We start from the raw sequence: 21,211 nt of genomic DNA on the forward strand, positions 1-21,211 counted from the left end.
CTTGCGCATGTTCGTGCGGAGATTCGAATTCGAATTTGAATTTAAATCGAACGGAGGCAATGAAGCGTAACAACTTTTTTTTTTACGATTCTTCACAAGACTTTATTATAACTAGATCGTCGATGTTTATACAAGTTTACACTTTTATACAGGAATTTCGCGAAACATAATTAAATAAAATTCTGCTTCCTGTATCGATGGTTTCGTTACCTTACGAATAATCTAAAACTGTACTAAATATTTATCGACTCCTTCCAGATTTTTAGAAGCTACAGACTCACAAATATCTGCCTTATAATCACGATTAGACTGCGGATTGAATTTCTGATGAAAATCGGTCGACGAAGTACAAAATGAGATCATTTAAAGGATTTCAAATTATTAAGAGAAGAAATTCATTTCTACTTAATGTCTGTCGGTTCCATTATAGTATTCTATAATAAATAAATATAATATAATATAATATAATATAATATAATATAATATAATATAATATAATATAATATAATATAATATAATAATAATATATAATATTATTATATTATATCATTACATAAACATCCACAGTCTAATTACAATTATCCTCGTCATCTTTTTTATCAGAGACGATAATACAATGTATCTATCCTACATATATACAACGATAAACCTATATAGTAAATACAGACTAGGCAGACAGGTTCTGTACGTTTTTTCATAGTATGCGTGGGCTATTTCTATTTATACAGTATACATATTTTTCCATTTTAGCATATTTCAATCGCAAAAGAAACTCGTTCGATCAACAAGTTTTATGACTTTTATTCAAATGTTCCACGATTAAACTGCGAATCCTTATGCGCATACAATCAAAATGAATATGTGAATTACTAGACAGCTGAAGCTTTAAAAATATTCAAGATCGCTATTAATTTAGTTCCAATCGATTAAAATTCTTTCGGCGACCGTGAACAATTCTGATTTTGCGCAATGATCTGCGATCCGCGAGTAACATTATATTTAAAAAGACAAATTGAAATTTACCTCTAGACATTTTATTAATATATATAATTAAACACTGTCGATCGTAATTAAATACCTGTTGCCCCTTTCTATAACTCTCCTACTCGTTCCACTCGCATTATTATTAAGTTAAAACGAAACCTGTAATATTACAATAGCGAATCACTTTATATGTATACTTACACAGCACCATACTTACACTCGCACATAAATACAAACATACCGAATACGGAAATTACAGTGAACGAAACGTTTATCGAAAAAAAAGAAAAAAGAAAATCACTGATTCGAACACCCCTAGATTAAGATTCGTTTTACCGCATCGTAAATTAGGCTACACCTTAACATCGATTCTCCTCTAGTTTTCTCATGCTTGAAAAATTATGCTACTTTGATATGTATAGTTTCAATATTGTTTATCTACAGAATAATTTATTTGGCCTTTTTTTTCATTAGGACGATAGTGACACTACACAGCTAGCGCATAGTAGTTAATACAAAACGATACCCTGTCTATCTCGAAAACGTTCTCGAAACTCATTTTATCGCTACGGCGTTTCGCGAGGGCATAATTTAACACGCTCCTAACCGCCGGATCGCTGTTGCCTCCGGCTTGAAAACTGAACCCATAAGATCCGAGAAAGCGGAAACTAAAAAATACTAAGGACAAGTCGCTTGGCCTAAAAGCTATCGCTCCTCGCGGGAACAAAAGAAAACGTGAACTCCGCGCGGAATTATTTTGGCAATCGAATCGCTAAAGGACGACGATCATTTCATCAGAAATGATCGATCGAATGGACCTCCGCGGTTCGGGAACATCGCACGCTTAAAGTAGAAATCGAGTCGAATTAGTACGAAGTTTAATCGTAAGATTTACAGTTTCGTGAGCCTCCTAATTACGACCACCATTGTATTGTCATTCGTGAACTCGGACGACGATTGCTTGACAAGAAACCGATCATTCCCAATGATCCCTTCCCTCGGTTAAATACTCAATAAAATATTACATCCCTGAGAATTGGTATTGACATCTCTAGATGAAGAATATTCGAACTCTCTCTTTCTCTCTCTCTCTCACACACTCTTTCTCTCTTTCTCTCGCTTTCTTCCTTTCTCTTTTCACCGTATCAGGCTCGACTCTCTTCGTTCAGATTCAATAAGGAACATTATCGCGAACGTGTGCCTGTTTCCGGTACTCGTGCCGCTGGCACTTCCCGGCCCAGCTCCACTTCGCGCACACCTTCTGAGGCTTCAGGATGAAGCATTTCGTGCGGAGGACGTTGAAGAAGATCTTGCCGATGAAGTTCGCCGACGATGTCCCGGCCATTTTCAAACACGTGCGGAATCTACAATATAAAAAAAATATGAAAATACGATGTTTCGTTGAGCAAATATAGTCGAGCAAATACAGGGTGTCCAAAAAATGTCTCGCAATCCGAAAGTAGGGGATTCCTGAGGTGATTCGAGGCAACTTTTTCCTTAGCGAAAATGCGATCCGCGGCTTCGTTTACGAGTTATTAACGAAAAACAGTGACCAATCGGAGGTGAGATCATTTGGCGCGAGACGGCCGAGCCAACGAGCGGAACCGGGCTCCGCGCGCTCGTTGGCTGGGCCGCCACGCGCGAGCCAAGCTCGCCTCTTATTGGTCAGTGTTTTTCGTTGATAACTCGTAAACGAAGCTACGAAGAAAATTTTCGCAAAGGAAAAAGTTGCTTCGAACGACCTCAGGAACCTCCCATTTCCGGATTACGAAACATTTTCGGGAAACCCTGTATAATTATTCACATCACTGTACGCCGATTATACGACCGTCATTTTTCGGTTCTGCGATGGTCGTGGCAGTTTGTTTGCCGATAATACAATGCGTTGCAAAGATGTGCTCGTAAGATCCTTCGAATTCGTAAAGGTAACAGAAAGTAGCAGAACAACCTCGATGCGATTCGAAATCCGATTTCGAATTCGAACGCGGATCTGCGACAGTTTCTTTTTTTCTGGTTACTTTATTACGGATTTTACTGGTTACTTTATCGCGGATTCGAAATCGAGCCCGAATCGGGATTTTCGAGGAAAATATCGATCCCGGTACCGTTCGTCACAGGCGCAGTGCATCATGCTCGAGATGCCCCAATTGAAGAGGCCGTAACGCGTCTCGAAAGCCGGAATGAAGAAGGGACAGGCAGTGTCGTGTCGACGGCAGCAAGCGTCCGCGGTGCCGAAACCGCCTAAATTCGTGTATTTGGTGGCACGATGGCCGCGGCCGCACCATTGTGTCCCCGGGATCATCAGCAAGTCCCTGCGGGACCGACTCTTGCCTCTTCTTTGCTTCCGGCTGTTGTTGCTCGTCGTGTTCTCCAGCTTCGCGTACTTCCTGCGACAAAAGTTCCGATCAGTCTCACGAAAATTACTGGTTTCAAATCGTTTCGTTGCTTGTACGATCATCGAGCTCGTACTTTTTGCTCTTTATTAGGTTAGGTTGTACGAAATAGAAATACACGTCTGGATTAAAGGATTATACGAGGTGTCCGGAAAGTTACTCAAAATAAAAAAAAAAAAAATATATATATATATATATATATATCTCAAGAGGAGTATTTCTATTTATATAATAAATATATATAATAATATTTATTTAATAAAAATATATATATAATATAATATATTAATTATATTATATATATCATATTCTGATGTCGTTAATACGGGGAAATTTGTCCTCAGAGGATTAACAGAACATTGTACAGTCCGATTTCGGATTGGCAGACGATATTACCTGCGACGATGTTGTCCAACGAGCTGATTCCTCGCCCTGATCCTGACGCGAGCGCACCGATGCCGCAGCTCGGACGTCGACGAGAGCCAGGAGAGGTCCTGCGGGATCCTCGAGGCGTCCTCGTGCTCGTCGACGTCGAACACCTCGATCGACGCCTCGTCATCGTAATCGGCGAAGTGCGTACTCGACGTGCAGGAGCTGTCGTCCCCGTCGACGAGCTCCTCGTCGACGCAGTCGGTCAGCGAGCCGGCCTCGTATATCAGTTGCAACATTCTGCCGGTCTCCTGCAGCCAGACTTGCCTCAGTGCTACGTCCGTATCTCTACCGAGGGGGTTATGGATCGTCAGAATAGAGAGATCTCTATGTATATCGCACGATTCTTTCTGATTCACGCATCGGAACGCGTTTCTAAGAGAATCGCTAACCTCTAAACACTTCGAACACCACTCGTGATCGACGAACTTTCGATTTCGGCACGCTGACCGCGCGATTCATCAGGTAAATACCAAGAATATAAAAATGTCTCGCGATCCGAAAGTTCCTCGGGTCGTTCGAAGCAACTTTTTTATGTAGAAAAATTTTCTCCGAGGCACCGTTAACGAGTTATCAACGAAGAACAGTGACCAACGAGAGGCGAGCTCGGCTGGCGCGAGGCGATCGAGCCAATCAGCGCAACTGGGCCTCGCGCGCTCGTTGGCTCGGCGAGTGCGGCTGGCGCGAGGCTGCGGAGCCAATCAGCGCGCAGCTGGGGATCGCGCGCTGCTCGGCTGAGCCGCCCCGTGTCGGCCGTACTCGATTCTTATTGGCGCACTGTTCTTTCGTTGATAACTCGTTAACGGTGCCTCGGAGAACATTTTTGTAAAGGAAGAAGTTGCTTCAAATGATCCGAGGAACCTGCCGCTTCCGGATCGCGAGACATTTTTGGGACACCCTGTATATAATACTATATACTAATAGTAGCAATATTTCTTTCGGGACTCGAGTCTATCTCAGACGTTGTCGTTCGAACTTCGACCGGAGCTCGATCGACCACCGTGGCACGGAACGTTAAAATTAGGGCTAGCATGAAGACGTCAGGCACGTCGGGATCATTCTTCTCGAGGGGGCCGGCCGATGATCCAGCAGCATCGAACATCGCCGGCGTCAGCAACGCGTAACAAATTTAATGACGCCCGGCCGAAGATGCTTATCCGCGCGTCGAAAATAAGGCGGGGTGCATCAATCATAGGCGCACGTTAATCACCGCTCGCATCCACGAGCGCAACGCGTGCACGAGAGCCAATCTACCGTGAATTTCTCCCGCGTTAACTCACGCGTCACGCTCGCCGATTTTTTGGATCCGATCCCCGGCCCTCTCTCTCCGGGCTTCGCGGTCGCGAATCGTTTTATATTTTTCTTTTTTCTTTTTTTTTTACTCCATTGTTGCCGCACGATCCCGATAACACAGCCTCGTTCCCCCATCCCCGCCCCGCTTCTCCGCGAAACGAAAAAGTTAACGCAAGTTTTACGGGTCGAGGCTAGGTTATGGCTGCTCTCCGAGCACCGCAAGCGTTCGTTCCGTGGAGATACCGCGTGAAACGCGCTCGAATCGTAAAACGCGGTCAGGTGCCGGCTGAGCGAGAATAATGTCCGATCTCTTCGAGTCCACGCAGATCTATATTATATGTATATAGGTCTATAATAATATTATATAATATAATAATAAATAAATAATATAATATATTATATAATAATTATAATATATAATATATAATATTATTATAGACCTATATATAATATAGGTCTGCGTGGACTCGAAGAGATCGGACATTATTCTCGCTCGGTTAAAAGTAAAAATATTATTATTATATAATAATATATAATAATTATTATATATCTCGATTTTTTTGAAAAAGTGACTTATGCCACTTTCCAAATAAACGGCTCAATTATAAAAATACAAGCGCCACGATCGCGTCCAACGAACATTTCAACCGAATCAATAATGTAGACAATTAATTATACAATTATTCGTTCGTTCAAAAAATTGCACTGCAAAAAATTGCATTGCAAAAACTTGTTGGAGAATCGAAGCGAGTGCATTTTTCGAGATCATTAGAACAATGGACGCGATAAAAATACGCGCGTTAGGACGACGCGGCTTTCTCGGGCAACGTTGCCGTGTCGCTATCAAATAAGAAGCGCGCGCGGCGATTGTGTCCGGGAAACGTGTGGAGGCGGATCGAACGGCGTTCGTGGTTGAAGTTGCCGGACATTCATCGCACAGATGCGCCGGAACAGGGTCACAGAAACGTCCGAGCGGATTCAATGTTCGATTCTCAGGTGTCGTTAAGGGAATAGGGCCAAGAGAGAAGGTAGCATTGCGGTGGAGAGAGAGAGAGAGAGAGAGAGAGAGAGAGAGAGAGAGAGAGAGAGAGAGAGAGAGAGAGGGAGAGAGGGTTGTCTATCGAAAGGTTTGACGAATTGGTAGAGGCACACGGACCGACCTCGTTCGCTCGTGGAATAGCAGATACCTGTCCTTTCCCGATCAAAAATTGATCGCCCCCCACCTCCTGCCCGGAGGACGGGCCGGAATCATGAGAACGGACAACTCGTGCTTTTCTCGTAACAGGAAAAGAGCTTTCCCCCTCTCCGTTTAAGTGCAAGGCGACGTTTCGCGGTCGTGGAATTCCCCGGTCATCCTCGTGAGAGCATCAGCAGATGAGTTAGGAGCCACGCCGCTCCGGGCCACCGTCCTTCGCCGACTCTCCTGTTCGCCTCGCCTAATCCTTGCTTACTTAGCTTGCCGCTTTTCGGCTTAAGACCACGCTTGGCCTCGGCGGTCGCTGTCCACGCCCGGCGGTGATAAATTGTTTTTCGATCCGAACCCCCTCTCCCCCCTTTGACGTGAAATAAGCGACCCCTGCGATCGCGCGGATCGAAAGCGGCGTCCCTCGAATCATCGAGAATCGACGGGACGCCGGGATAGACGCCCTCTCGACGAGAATCGGCCCTTGTTTTTCTTTTCGATCGAATCGAATCTTGCTTTCCAGTCGCGTGCACCGATCGGGTGAGGAGAGGTTATCGCGTCCGCGAGCGACGGACGAGAAAATCGAACCGCGAAATCGAATCGCGAAACCGTCCGGCGGCCAGCTCCGTGGGACACCGTTCCACTCGCGCGAGGACACCTGGACGTGTCACGGGACGTGGAAACCGTCGCAGCGCGCCTCGTCCGTCCTTTTTTCCCGTCGGGTTTCCTCGAACGGAACAAGGTGAGACCGACTCGATTTAGCGACGCGACGCGGCGGGATTCAATGAGCTGCTTTCCGGCCGGACTGACAAAGACGGGAAACACGAGCGACGACGCGTATCGGAGCGACGCCAGTTTTCCCCGGTTGCGGGCGGACGACGGTGCCGCCAGGTTTTCAAAGAGGTGTGTAACCGATGCTAAATGCGCCCCGCCGCGGCGTATTGGTAACGGTGAAAGGCGGCATTGTGCCGCCGATACGCGCGGCACGGGAGGAAGCGGAGGAACTCCTCCCACCCCGACGAGCTCAGAAGAAGATTTGCCTTCTAGCGAACGCGGGGAAAATGTTATTCTAACGGAGAGAGGATCGGCACCGCGGTGTTGGCGCTCGCGCGCCGAAAAAACACTCCGGACGCCGAGGAAATCCCTGCTCTCGAGGAGGCCGGAGGCTTGTTAACGTCGCGTCCAAGGGCTTTGCGATGACAAAGAGGGCCGTTCAACGATGCGGCGATCGTGCTCGCGGGGCGGATACTCGGTTCGGAGATCCGAGAAACTGAGGTCGCCGACGGGATCCGGGAACCGTTTCGATCATTCGGGACCCAAGGTAGGCTAAGTGCAGGTATTACCAGCGGTTTCTCGACGAAGGACTTTCACGGAGAAAATAGGACCTTTTTTACGCAAATAAATTGACGACTCGAGCTGTACTTATTATTATATTCTTCAACTTGAATATTTATGGATTATTAATTATTAAAATGGATCTCTGAAAGCACGGATTTCACTGTAAAGCGAGTGCATGTATTATCGAGGTTATGTATACACTTCGTATACGTACGTAGTTACGTAACTTACGTTACGATTACTACGTGTCAAGGTTGACATAACCTATTTTCTTTTAAATATACACGCACAGCTACAATTCCTAGGATCAAGATGTTCTCACTGTAGCACTTCACAAATTAGGTTATACTTAGGTTATAGTATAGTATATCAACGAAAAAGTAGTGACCAATGAGAGGCGAACTCGACGGGGCGCGCGGCGGCCTGGCCAACGAGCGCGCGAGGCTCAGTTACGCCCATTGGCTCGGCCGCCTCGCGCCAACCAATCCTCTCGCCTCTGATTGGCCACTGTTTTTCGCTAATAACTCGCGAACGAAGCCGCGGATCGCATTTTCGCAAAGGAAAAAGTTGCTTGAAATGATCTCAGGTATCTCTCATTCGCGGCTGTTAACGTAATTATGGAACACCCGGTATAAAGGCAGTAGATTTTCTGCGAGAATTCATTCGTGTGAGCGATATAATATACATAGTAGTGTATATTAGTAAATTATTATCAATAATTGTATTATAATATTAGTAAACTAATTATATTGGTAAATTATAGTAATTAGAAGTTTCAACGACCAGTCTGAACGACCGATCAGACTCGTGAATCGTAACCTGGGCAGAACAAAGTGCACGACAAGGTCTCAGCCGTCGAATGTTATTAACATTTAACAATTAATCGCGAAGATTCGAACTGCCATAAACGCTGAAACATGTCCGGCGTCCGAAGGTTAAAGAACAGTTGCGAAACGTCGCGGATTAGCGCGGATTATCTCGGAATTCGCCGGGCGGCCGGCGAAAGAGCAGATAAGATCGAGAGATCGGGGTTGGGGTGGGGGGGGGGGAAGACGCGGGGAGAGGAAGTTTCGGAAAAGATCGAGGCCGCTACTGAAAGGACACCGGTGGCAGAAAGCCGAGGAGCGGAGAGCACGGTTAAAGGGATGAAGGATGTCGAGGGAGGGGGGAGGGGAGAGCGGGCTGTCGGGGAGGGAGGAAAAGTTTGTTTACCCCCAATTGACGACGGTCTCCTTGGCGCAGATCCCGCGCCAGCGGATTACACGCTCGAGCTCGCCATCTTGGAGAATCCTGGTGACCGAAATACCGCGGCTGGTCCCGCGTCTGCCCGTCTCCGCTGTGGAATTCCCGTACGGCTGGACGTCCGTTTGTCGAAGAAGAGCTCCGGCAGCGTCCGACAGCACCATCAGCAACAGCAACACCAGCAGCATCGGGCACCGGCTCCGTACGGTTCGCGATGCTTTCCTGCGCACGAATATTTACACCACCTGGTCAGAGCGTCGCCGATCGTCGAACAGCAGTTTCGTTTCATGTTTCGCGACAAAGGGCCTAGCCGATTGAGATGGTCGAAATTGGCCTAATTGAGCATTATACCATTATATACCATTATATATGATATAATGGTATATGTGTATGGTATATATAATATATATTATTATTATTATTATATTATATTATATTATTATTATTATCATCCATATTATTGACATCCAGCCGCATATTATAGAATTTTTTCAGATTTTTCGGTTGCAAGCTTCATGATAAATATATATGATAAATTTATATAGTATTAATAATAATTATACAGCATATATAAATAGTATTATTTATACAGTATTATTATCTAGTATATTATATAGTGTATATAGTATTATTTATATAGTCGTAGCAGTATATATTATTTATATAGTAATTTTTATAATAAACCTTCGTGCAGGATTGGCCTAAAAATATTCCGAAGATCTTGAAATTTCATATCTTCTTGTTTCCACTAAAATTGCAATTTAAATATCCAATGGTCGCTACGTTTTACGCGCGACGAGTATACTCGTCGCGACACAAAATATTACCGCGGCTCCGTGACGAGTATATTCATCGAACGCAGCGAACCGATTGAACGACGCGAAAGTCGAAGTTTTAAACCGAGCCCGTGTTCACGGTCGCGCGCGATCGCTCCGTTAAAAAATTAATCGAATCGTATCGCGATCTTGGTTTTCCATGCAGTCCCCGTCGGATTCCATCGGGGAAAATGTATTCAATTCGAGCTCGATACGTCGATGCGGGACGACGAGAAACGCGCGTCGCGAAACGGGCCCGGTTGTAACGCGGTTTATCAATTCCCGGCGTTTTCGTAGCGATTTAAAGGAATTAAAGGGACGTGGACTCGACAGGGATCACGCACGCCGATACCAGACGCGTACCCGACGTCTTCTTTTCGCGGCGATGCGCGGCGCCGCCCCCGTGCCACACCGCCGCACCGCGCCGCGGTGCCGTTTCACCGGGGCCAGAGTGTTTGGCAGTCCGCCATCGGCCGCTTAATCATCTTCTTTTCATCGGGATGATAAAAAGAAGCCGCGCCTCCGTATCCCCACGGCTCTTACGTAATTAGCACGTATGATATCTGCAGGCCGACGCGACGCGACGCGACCCGATCACCGAAATCCCACGAATCGCGCTCCACGAATCGACGGAATTCGCGATACGATCGCCGAGCAAACAAACCTCGCCGAACACAGAGCGATCCGTTTACATCGATCCGGTCGAATATCTTCGGAACCGTCGACGATACAACAAAATGTTTCCAACGAAATCTCAACGGTTTTAAGTGACGCGTAATCCGATATCGACGAGGTTATTCTAGACGAACGCCTTCGAGGTTATGCCAAGGTCGACTTTATTTTCTTAAATGGAATCGTATGTTTTTTAATGCGGCGATCGATCCAGCGCGTCGTTCTCTTCATAAAAGTATTGAGGTGTTTATAGCGAGAAATCACTGGTTCAGAAGATATCTGAATTTTAGTCGTGCGTTCTCGGGGAATCGAAGCGAAACGATCTTTGAGCGCCGAATGTCGGCTCGAAAAATTCGCACGATGTCAAAGTCATTTAATCGATGAAACTAGAAAGCGCAAATTTACAATTGGAAATATTGCTTCGGCTATTTTGTATTCCAGAAATCCGTCAGGAAAACGTCCGATTTGTTCGATATGCTACGATAAAAATGAATTTCCATAACCTAGTTAAAAATTAGCGTGGCCCATACGCGACTCACGCGGCACTGAACGTATTAATCGTTCGATCCAAGATATAATATATATAATATATATATATATATATATATATATTTATTTATTTCTCTTTCACTCTCAGTCTCTCTCTCTCTCTCTCTCATATCTCTCTCATTAATCGTTCGATCCAAGACGATGGAAGAGAGCGTTGCGATCTTTTTCCGCGATCTGAAGTTGTTTTCGAACGCAGTCGGACACGCGTTCGCGTATTCAGTGGCGTATTCAGCATGGTGGCCCGCGAATAAGTAGCGTCGGAACGCGACGGAACGTGACGGAAGGAATACAGTTGAATGGAGAAGTTTTATCAATGACCGGTTCGCAATAGCGGGAAACGGTCGCGCGTGGAATTCGCGGTAACGTGGAAAAAAAAATCTGATTAATCGTCGCGGTTGCGACACAATCGCGGTTATATCGGTTCGTGCTGCAATTTCTCAGGGGGGGAGGGGAAAAAAATTACGGTGCCGGAGTCACCTCATGCGCCGACACCCGCGTAATTCAGGAGAATGAGGAGATAACGGCCGGCCGCGTATCTCGATCGTTTTTCAGGCCGGATCTTCGGCGATCGTATTTTTCGTTCAATTCTCGCCGCGAGAACGCTTTCGTGTGTGTCGGCGATAAAGCGGGAGGCGAGAAAAATGCGCGGCCGGTGATACGCGACTTTGGTTATGTAATTCGATCTTTTTTGCAATGGTAGAAGTGCATGCATCGAAGACGAACGTGGCGAAGACGCGCGACGACGGTTTTAATCGATTCTCTTCGTTCGCGCACCAATTTAACCGCGTGTCGAAATTTCACCGTGAAAAATCGAAACGAATTCGATCGTACGTATCGAAGGTAATATTCTTAATAATATAATATTAATATAATATATATAATATAATATAATATAATATAATAATAATTATATTATATTATACATATATATATATATATATATATAATAATAATTATATTATATTATACATATATATATATAATATATATTATAATATTAATATTATTCGTATGTAAGGATATTACAGTCGCCGTATAGTCGACGATATGGGTGTCCCAAAAACGTCTCGCAATCCAAACGTGGCGGGTTCCTTGGGTCATTCGAAGCAACTTTTTCCTTTGCAAAAATTTTCGCCGAGGCACCGTTAACGAGTTACTAACGAAAAACAGTGCGCCAATGAGAGGCGAGCTCGGCTGGCGCGAGGCGACCGAGCCAATGAGCGGAACCAGGCTTCGCGCGCTGGTTGGCCGGGCCGCCCCGCGTCGGCCGTACTCGATTCGTATTGGCGCACTGTTCTTTCGTTGATAACTCGTTAACGGTGCCTCGGAGAACATTTTTGTAAAGGAAGAAGCTGCTTCGAATGATCCGAGGAACCCCTCCGTTACCGTTTTGCGAGACATTTTTGGGACACCCTGTATAGTCGCTCGTGGCGCCGACTATAACTTCGCGGAAGTCGGGAGAACCCGATCGGACAACGGAGAAAGTTCAGGCCGCTTCGAAATTTTGTTACTGGAGGCGAGCTTATGCGTGCTTAAACGGAAGCTCGTTTAACGGGAAACTTGGCTAACGGCTAATTAATTAACTTATTCCGCTGTTATCTCATTCGACTAGACGACACTGTTCACGAAGTCGGCGATTCGAAAATCGACGGGACGTTGAGATGCGGCTGTTCGTGATGGAAACGGGAACTTTCGCGAAAGTGAAAAGTCAAATAAAATCGTTCGGAATCGAACGCACGATTCTCCGGACGATCTCGTACGTTTCGCGTGCGATTCTTGCGACGCGAGCTCTCTCGAGATTAACCCGAAAGGGTTCGACGCAACGACGGAAACACTGCTGGCACGATATATCACTCTGGATGGACACTGTTCGAGGCGATTTTCGAGAAAAGTTAACGAAATGTACGCGGAACAGAGGTTAAATTAGTAGACAAATATTATCAAAAATATTATTAAGAATATTAAATATTAATGTTATAAGAATATTATAGGGAATATAGTAATATTATTAAGAATATTATAGGGAATATGGTAATATTATTAAGAATATTATAGGGAATATAGTAATATTATTAAGAATATTATAGGGAAATATTAATATTATTAAGAATATTATAGGGAAATATTAATATTATTAAGAATATTATAGGGAAATATTAATATTATTAAGAATATTACAGGAAAATACTAATATTATTAAGAATATTATAGGGGAATATTAATATTATCAAGAGTATTGTAGGGAAATATTAATATTATTCAGAATATTATAGGAAAATATTAATATTATTCAGAATATTATAGGAAAATATTAATATTATTAAGAATATTACAGGAAAATACTAATATTATTAAGAATATTATACGGAAATATTAATATCATTAAGAATACTACAGAAAAATACTAATATTATCAAAACTATTATAGGTAAGTACTAATATTATTACAAACATTCTAGGAAAATATTAATATCATGAAAAATATTATAAAAAAATATTATTTTCAGCGTTATTCGAATCATCGACAGAGGAAGCATTCATTTCGATTCGAACCCGATTTCTCGAAGGAATATTCATTTCGCATAAACATCCGCGGCCCGGCGATAACAATTAACAAACTGCTGGTAATCTAACTACGATAAAAAACGAACGGTATCACTTGTTCTCGGTGCACGCAGCGTTTCGTGCCGTATGAAATCTTCGAGGTCGGTGGCCAAGGCAAAAAGGATCCGACACTTTCGCGACGGACGCGACTCGCCGTCGACGGAGAACTACCACCACTTGTTACGATGACGCGGTTTTCGCGTCGTACGTCGTGCATTCGAATCGGTAAAAGCTGTTTCCGACCGTTCCGTCGGAGCCCGGTAATAGAATCGCGGATACGGTACCTCGGTAGCACGTCGGTCTGCATCTCATCCGCGAGCGAAGGCACGCCAGCCAGGTCCGGTTCAAACTCTTCCATAAAGCTGGCGCAAGCTCGTCCGTGAACCTCGTCGAGCCCTGGCTTCAGGGAGCGCAGATTCGTTCATATTCGAGTGACCACTGTCCCCACTTGCGACCGAACAACGCGAAACCGAGGGTGGAGAAACCTCGAGAGAGAGAGAGAGCGGCCAAAGTTCTCCCGGAGCTCCGTCAACGATCCAGCGAGCAGAGGATTTAAAAAAGGAAGAAAACGAAGCAGGAGAAGAAGAAGAAGAAGAAGAAGAAGAAGAAGAAGAAGAAGAAGAAGAGTCGGAAGAGTTGATCGAAGGGATGCTGAAGAGAATAGAGAAGAGGATCGCGGAGGAGGGGATTCTGTGCTTTTGATTTTCGGATTTTCGGTGAAAGGTGTGTACGGAGTTTCTTAAATAACCAGGTGTCCGTGTGTGGTCCACGTGGTCCACAGGCAAGGCGGGATTCTCTCTGGTTCCCGCGCCCGGTTTTTCCGTCGACGGGGAAGATCCGCGCGTTTGCTCCACCGGCGAACACCTCGTGGAGGCAATCGGCCGTAGTAACTGGCGCGCTACGCTCGCGACTCTCCCTTAAATACCGGCGAGAGAAAGAGTGAGAGCGAGTGAGAGAGAGAGAAAGCAGACTAGAGCGAGCGAGCGAGAGAGAGAGAGAGAGAGAAAGACGGAGAGAGAGGGGAGCAAGAAAGAGAGAGACGGAGAGAGTTCTGGTGGTTGTCCAGTTCACCTACACCGCCGCCACTATTCTGTCACTTACGTCTCCTTCTCTGCCGCTGTGTTCCCTCGCTGCGTTTCCCATCCGGCGAACCCCACCACCACTCGGACACCAACCAAAGTCTCTGCCTCCCCTATCCTCCTTCTACACCTTCTACCTACCACCGACTACCGCCGCCTCTGCCAAATCCAATCCTACCCACTCACCCTGAGATCTAATCCCGGCTGGTTCCTTCTTTCTCCTTCTTCTTCTGCCCTTCCTCTTCCTTCCGTGTTCTCTCTCTTTTTCTCTCTATTTATTTCTCTTTCACTCTCAGCCTTTATCTCACTCTCTATAATTATTTCTCTCTCAGACTCTCAGTCTCTCTCTCTCTCTAATTTTCTAAAGAGATAATAAGAGAAGAAATAATTTTCTCTCTCTATAATATATATATATATATATATATATATATATATATATATATATTATAGAGAGAAAAATATATGTATATAATAATATATACATATATATTTCTCTTTAGAATATTTAAAGAAGAAAATTATATATTATCATATATATATATAATATATATATATATATTTATTTATTTCTCTTTCACTCTCAGTCTCTCTCTCTCTCTCTCTCTCTCTCTTTCTCTCATATCTCTCTCATTTTCCCTCTCACTCTCTACCGCGCACCCTCTCTCTCCCTTTTCCATCCCTCTTTCCGCTTCTGAATTCCGCGCGCCTCTTTCTCTTCCTTCTTTCTCTCCCCCCCCCCCCCACCGCCCTCCATTTCTCTTTCTACGAACCCTCCTACCCCTTTCCCTGGGTGCCGCGAGTCGTCTTTGGATCTCGCGTGTCTCTACCCCCGTTTTGCTCGTCGCCCGTGGTCGTCGTAGTCGTCGTAGTCGTCGGCCGTAGTCGTCGGTCGTCGACGTTCGCTCCTTTGTCCTTGCTCCGCAGTCGCTGGTTTTTTACCCCCGATCCTTCTATCGTCTAGGCGACTCTCCCGCGCGACACGGTCTCTGGTAAATGCCGGTGCATCCATCACCGACCGTCACCGTGAAGACACAGGGCGAGAAGACGCGATCCGCTTCCGAGGCGAGCACCAGGGGACCAACTAGGGGACCCACCACCCACGGACACCCTGAAATTCAAAATTGCGATTCCGGTAGTCGAATCTGTTGCGACAGCGGCAACGGGTTGCTACGTTTTTTCCACCCCCTCTGCGACAAAAGTTACACTGGGATCTTTTTTGAGAACACCGTCACGTTACCGTAATCTCTCCACAAAATGTCAAATTGTCCATTTTTATTTGTTTCTTTATTTACTGTACTGTGAAATTTGAATATCCGCGGTTATATTGTCGCGACGAGTATACTCGAGTATATTCTTAGATTTCTAGACGTTTAGAATATTTTGAGGTCGATCCTGCGCGAAGGTTTATTATAAAATTTATTATGTAAATTACTATATAATTATTATTTGTATACACTATATCATATACTATATAAATAATATTATATGATATTTATATATACTATATAATATACTATATAAATAATATTATTTATATATACTGTACAATTACTATTAATACTATATAAATTTATATGCGTACATTTATTACAAAAATAAGATTAGAAACAGAACAAAAGCACTGTGCGTTGAACGTGTTAAGGAACGCGCGAAAAAGTAGGTGGCACGACCCGGGGGGGTAAACCGGCGTCGAATGACGATGATCGCTTGGCGCAAGGTCAGCCAGAATTTCTGGTGACGGGGCGCCGTCGGACGCCGCGCCTCTGTGCCGGCCGAAAACGTTCATCGATAATAAATTATGCAAGCCCGTGCGACGCGAGCGGTCCTCGTCATTGGCCATGAGCCCCGGAAGATCGTGCCGCGATTGGCGGCCAGCCAAAGGTCGTTTTTCGCGAGCCGCCGCCGCCGCCGCCGCGATAAACTTTCGGCTGCTCCCGGAGCGGCGCGCAGCGGGAAAGCATTGTCGCGCGAATTAGCGCGGGCCGGCTCTTCAATTTTTCCACCGACTAGACTCCATAGAATCCTCGACGTCTTCCGGCTGGAATAGATGCCCGTCCCTCCTCCCACCAACGCTCCACCCCCTCCCCTCCTCCGCCCCCGTGGAACAGTCCCTCGCTTCCGGTGCACGGCCGCCGATATGAAATATTCCCCCCGTGGATCTGAAAGAACCGTTCGTCAATGTTCCAGCGTTCCAGACGATCGTCTCGAAAATATTCGGAAAGAGCTGGGAACACGGTCTTCGACGCGGAACCGAAACGATCGGCTTTTGTTTCACTTTTTTTTGTGTACGCTTCGAGCCGGTTAGAGGATGAAACGATCGCTCGGGACTGTTTGGAATAGTTGCAGATTAGGTCTAGTAATAACTAATGTCGTTTTTCAATACAGTTTTAAAACTGATTTATTTAAACGAAACAATTTAATCAACGATATAGTCGCCGGGGGTTTCAAATACTTGTGCCCAACGCACAGGTTAGAATATATAATATATACATAATAATATATATATAAATAATATAATATATATACTATATATATTATATTATTATATAGTATAAACGGGTTATGTCAGGTAAACGAACACTAAGAAACGACACTAATTATTACTAGACCTATATTTCGTTAAGAACAGCTAAAAATTGACACGGCAAACGCGGAAAGAGAAGTTATTCGATTGTCCACGCGAGAGGTAAAAATGGCGGTTAGGGGGAGGGCGGGAGAATAGCGAGGAAAGTGTTTCGCGAATAAGTAATCATTTATTAAAACAATAATTCAATGAAGTAATTTATTTATATAATATTTATTTATATAATAATACATTTATTAATATAATAACACATCGAAGTAATGATTTATTAACATAAAACGGATACAGTTGTGCGAACCAAATGATTCGCACGGAAAGTCAATTATACATGGGAATGTATAATTAATCTTCCGCGATTAGGAAAGTTTCGTGAGATCGAAATTTCGATTCGACAGGAATTATTTACCATACTTTAATTTCAAGCGTCCGTTGGTAACGCGAATACGGGCCGGCTTGACCTTTGTATGTGCCAAGGTCGACACCTATAAACCAAAGTTTTACTGCCGTTGTATTTACAATTGGTACAATCCAAAATGATATGTTACAAATAACGTTCGTAACGTTATATTCAAACAATTCTTTCTTTCACAAAAAAACTGTCGATGAAAATTAATCAAAAATTATCGTTTAACAAATGCGAAACAAAATTTAATTATCTACAGTTGAAAATAATTATTTAATAATATGTTACAAATAACGTTTGTAACGTTATATTCAAACAATTCTTTTTTTCACAAAAAACTATCAATGAAAATTAATCAAATATTATTGTTTAACAAATGCGAAACAAAATTTAATTATCTACAGTTGAAAATAACTATTTTCTAAATATTTTCGGTGAGAATTTCGTTGCGATATCTTCGACGGTTTCAAAAGTTCTAACACTGAATGTCACTGAATTTCTCGATCCAGCCCGATCCAGCACTGTGCGGCGGCGGGTTTAAAAGGAGCCGGCGATAAACGGAGAAAACAGCGCGCTGTAAACACGGCGCGAGGTGCGCCGGCTTCGCAAGGCGAAACGGCGGCGGCAGGGCTCGTGAAAGGGCTACCGGCGGTGCGGCGGCGTCGGCAGCGAGGATTCGGAGATTTATGCTCGTCCATCGGCAGCCCTCGAGTGGCCTCCTCGACCGGGATCACCGCCACGGAAATTAATTGGCGGGACGAAGAAGTGGCGGTGAAAAGCCGCCGGTGGTTTCCACCCATTGTACTCCTTGCGGTTATGACTCTGGGAAGGGGACAGAGGGCTGCAGCGGCAGCAGCAGCCTGCTGTGTAGGACTGTAGGACTGTAGGAGAGAGGCGAGAGTCCGTAAGCGAGTAGGTAGTTCCCGGCCCACTCGATTGTTCGACCCTCGAAGGCCGTGAAGGACGAGCCACCTCCGCGTGCACGCTCCCGAGTGCCATAAAGAACTCCCTAACTCGTAAAATCCGTTTTGCAACGGCTAACCCAGATCGTTTCGCGCCCCGGACCTGCTCTCTTTAAGCCCTTCAGTCGACCAGCAACGGCGATACAGTAGTCAGATGTTAAACGTGTCTATCATTGGACTGTGCCAATGATTTTACATTGTTTACGTTGTTGCCATCGATGCGAAGACTATCGACGAATTGCATTGGTCGAGGAGCTTCTCCGCATGAAATACTGTCTCCGGTTGATCCGAATGTACGGTGCCCTATCGAATTAGCGTCCATGAATTTGTACGTTGCCATCGTGCCAGACTTGCAGATCTTTAACCCTTCCGGTACGAGCTCACTGTCAGCCGTGATACTTCCCACTGTACGGGGTGCCGCGCCGAAAATGCGCGTACAGCACCAGTGGGTCGGTCCACTTTTATACGAAGATTTTTCTTAAGTAACAACTGTGCTTAATCCGTTTCTAAATCTTTCGTTTCCTGTGAACGTTCTGTTCAGGGCCTGCAATATGTTAAAATCTATGAACAAGTTTCGAACAAAAATGTAACCTCAAATTTTGTATAATCGATTCAGATCGAACGACGATTATACCTGTAGCTGTTTTTTTTCGGAATCCTTGTAAGAAAAGACTTTGTTAGAATAATTTCTAATACGTCGGAAATATGGCTCGCACGAATGCCAGATGTATTCGGCGCTTGTCCATACCGGTCGTCGGATGGATGTCGGTGTACAGGGTGTCCCAAAATTATGATATTTCCGGGAAACGAGGGGTTCCCGGGGTCGTTTGTAGCAACTTTTTCCTTAGCGAAAATGTTCTACGACGCTTCATTCGAGAGTTATTAACGAGAAACACTGACCAATCAAAGACGAGCTCGGTTGGCGCGAGGCGGCCGAGCCAATCAGCGGATCCGGGCTCCGCTCATTGGTCACTGCTTTTTCGTCGATAACTCGTGAACGAAGCCTCGTAGAAGATTTTCGCTAAGGAAAAAGTTGCTTCATTGGTCACTGTTTTCATACTCGGTGGATCGGTAGATTGTACTGACAAAGAATTCTCGCAGCAGTCTCTATTAGTCGGCGCAACGATATAGGCCTGCGACGATTTTCCCGGCTGTCTTGAAGAGAAGAAGAGCTTGTCCGGTCTGCGTCGAACTCTTCTGCAGACCGTACCTGCTGCCGCATCTCGAGGATGTTCCGACAGAGTTGTTTCTCTCAGCCCCATTGTTCAGCGAGAGACCTTGAACGGCGAGTGCCGATGCACGTGGAGATCCACCGGCCGATTCCTGCCGCAAGCTCCGGGCCGATCTCTGTTTACCTCCTGTCGCAGCGCACCTGGAAGGCTGCGTGTTCGATTATTGACAGCCTTGTTACGGTTCTACCCTCCATTATGAGGCGAGCCGAGCGAGATATTTTAGCGCGACCGCTGTTACCTTGTCGTCTAGGTTTCTTGGACGATATCCTTCTGTCCAGCGACGATGTTTAACATTCCTTAACCAGCAGGAATGAACGTTGAAGCCGAATAAAGCCAGCGGCGAAGAGCCGAGAGGGTTATTCGACAAATAATATTCTGCACAGAACCAAAAGCGTGAATTATAAGCGAGTGGTCTACGAGAAACAGGAAGAAATATTCTAAAAATGAATATTCCAAAGAAGAAGAATATTCTAGCGAGCAGGAGCAGTGTATTTTGGTCTCTCTATCGTTCCTCGGGGGGTTCGTACAGCGTCTCGTTAAAACGCGAGGCAATTGTCCGGCAAATTTTCACGGCCAGTTTGCGGACCGTTCGACGTTCAAGTCCAGCGAACTGTCCTTCGACGCAGCCTTGTAGACCGTGCCCCATTCATGTTGTATGCGACCACTGAGCGAGCCCATTCTTCGGTTTCGCGAAACTCTTCCTCGACCGGCGGGCTTTCCTGGAAACGATCGAATGGTCAGCGCCGGTCGGAGCGGTACGAGAGGGACGATTCGCAAATAGAGCGAGGACCAGGAGACCAAATCCTTGTGCGCTAAGCAAACGAGAGCCTGGCCCATTAATATTCCCCGCGCCGGATCGGAGCGAGGAATGTACGAGACCGGGGCCGGGGCCGCGGAGCCGGGGTTATAAAAATTAATTAGCTCTCTGCCGGGAGAGAGGTCGGCCGGCGTCTATAACTCTGCCGTGAGACGAAACCGTGAGGAAACGATCCTGGTAACCGCGTCTGCCCCCGATCCAAGAACCAGTCGCGACGTAGTCGATCGATGATCGATACGACCCGGAGTCCTCCTTCGATGGTTCTAGGTATAATGAGTCATTTGTTTCTCCGCCGGTCGATCGTCGACCGCTGTTCTGCGCCGATTCCGAGGCCCCACGATGACGACCACGATGATCTTCGGCCACGCAGGAATTCGTTAACGACGAGATCGATCGGCCCGCGATGCTTCGACCTCATTCGACCTTCGTTCACGACCTTCGTGGGTCCTCTTGCAATGGAAAAGCTACCACTCGCGACCGGAGGCATCTTCTTTCTCGCGGCATTGATGGTTTTCCTGCAGAAGAAGCGAAATATTAACACGTCGAACTTTGAGAAAATAAGAATAATTAAATGACAGAAATAATAATAATAATAATAATTTAACCTTTCACGCCGATAAATTGACAACTCG

At 45.3% G+C, this 21,211-nt stretch overlaps 1 protein-coding gene and 3 long non-coding RNA genes across 4 annotated transcripts; 2 read left to right on the forward strand and 2 right to left on the reverse strand.

Moving 5' to 3' along the window:
- Window positions 1–455: 455 nt before the first annotated feature.
- LOC117221362 (uncharacterized) lies at window positions 456–13,886 on the reverse strand. Its single transcript, XM_033472265.2, has 5 exons — window positions 13,787–13,886; window positions 8,833–9,084; window positions 3,774–4,094; window positions 3,090–3,371; window positions 456–2,348 (listed from the first exon to the last, which is right to left on the reverse strand). Exons 1-5 carry the CDS (start codon window positions 13,858–13,860, stop codon window positions 2,156–2,158), a joined length of 1,122 nt encoding a protein of 373 aa, XP_033328156.2. The 5' UTR covers window positions 13,861–13,886; the 3' UTR covers window positions 456–2,155.
- LOC117221367 (uncharacterized) lies at window positions 5,587–9,291 on the forward strand. Its single transcript, XR_013035365.1, has 2 exons — window positions 5,587–7,603; window positions 8,863–9,291. It is a non-coding gene; the product is annotated as an uncharacterized LOC117221367 (long non-coding RNA).
- On the forward strand, window positions 11,921–17,361 carry LOC143261144 (uncharacterized). The gene is made up of 3 exons (XR_013035366.1): window positions 11,921–13,326; window positions 13,406–14,225; window positions 15,543–17,361. It is a non-coding gene; the product is annotated as an uncharacterized LOC143261144 (long non-coding RNA).
- On the reverse strand, window positions 17,360–21,089 carry LOC143261145 (uncharacterized). Its single transcript, XR_013035367.1, has 3 exons — window positions 20,001–21,089; window positions 19,165–19,910; window positions 17,360–19,074 (listed from the first exon to the last, which is right to left on the reverse strand). It is a non-coding gene; the product is annotated as an uncharacterized LOC143261145 (long non-coding RNA).
- Between the last annotated feature and the right edge of the window lie 122 nt (window positions 21,090–21,211).

This window comes from Megalopta genalis, unplaced genomic scaffold (assembly GCF_051020955.1).
Source record: "Megalopta genalis isolate 19385.01 unplaced genomic scaffold, iyMegGena1_principal scaffold0037, whole genome shotgun sequence".
NCBI classification, from domain to species: domain Eukaryota; kingdom Metazoa; phylum Arthropoda; class Insecta; order Hymenoptera; family Halictidae; genus Megalopta; species Megalopta genalis.

Excerpts from the sequence above, each read along its gene's own strand:
- LOC117221362 (XM_033472265.2), bottom strand. The coding sequence starts at position 13,860 with ATGGAAGAGTTTGAACCGGACCTGGCTGGCGTGCCTTCGCTCGCGGAT. Across the intron at positions 3,372-3,773 it reads GTTGGACAACATCGTCGCAG|GAAGTACGCGAAGCTGGAGA; the intron begins GTAATATCGTCT and ends CTTTTGTCGCAG. Across the intron at positions 2,349-3,089 it reads CACTGCGCCTGTGACGAACG|ATTCCGCACGTGTTTGAAAA; the intron begins GTACCGGGATCG and ends TTTATATTGTAG.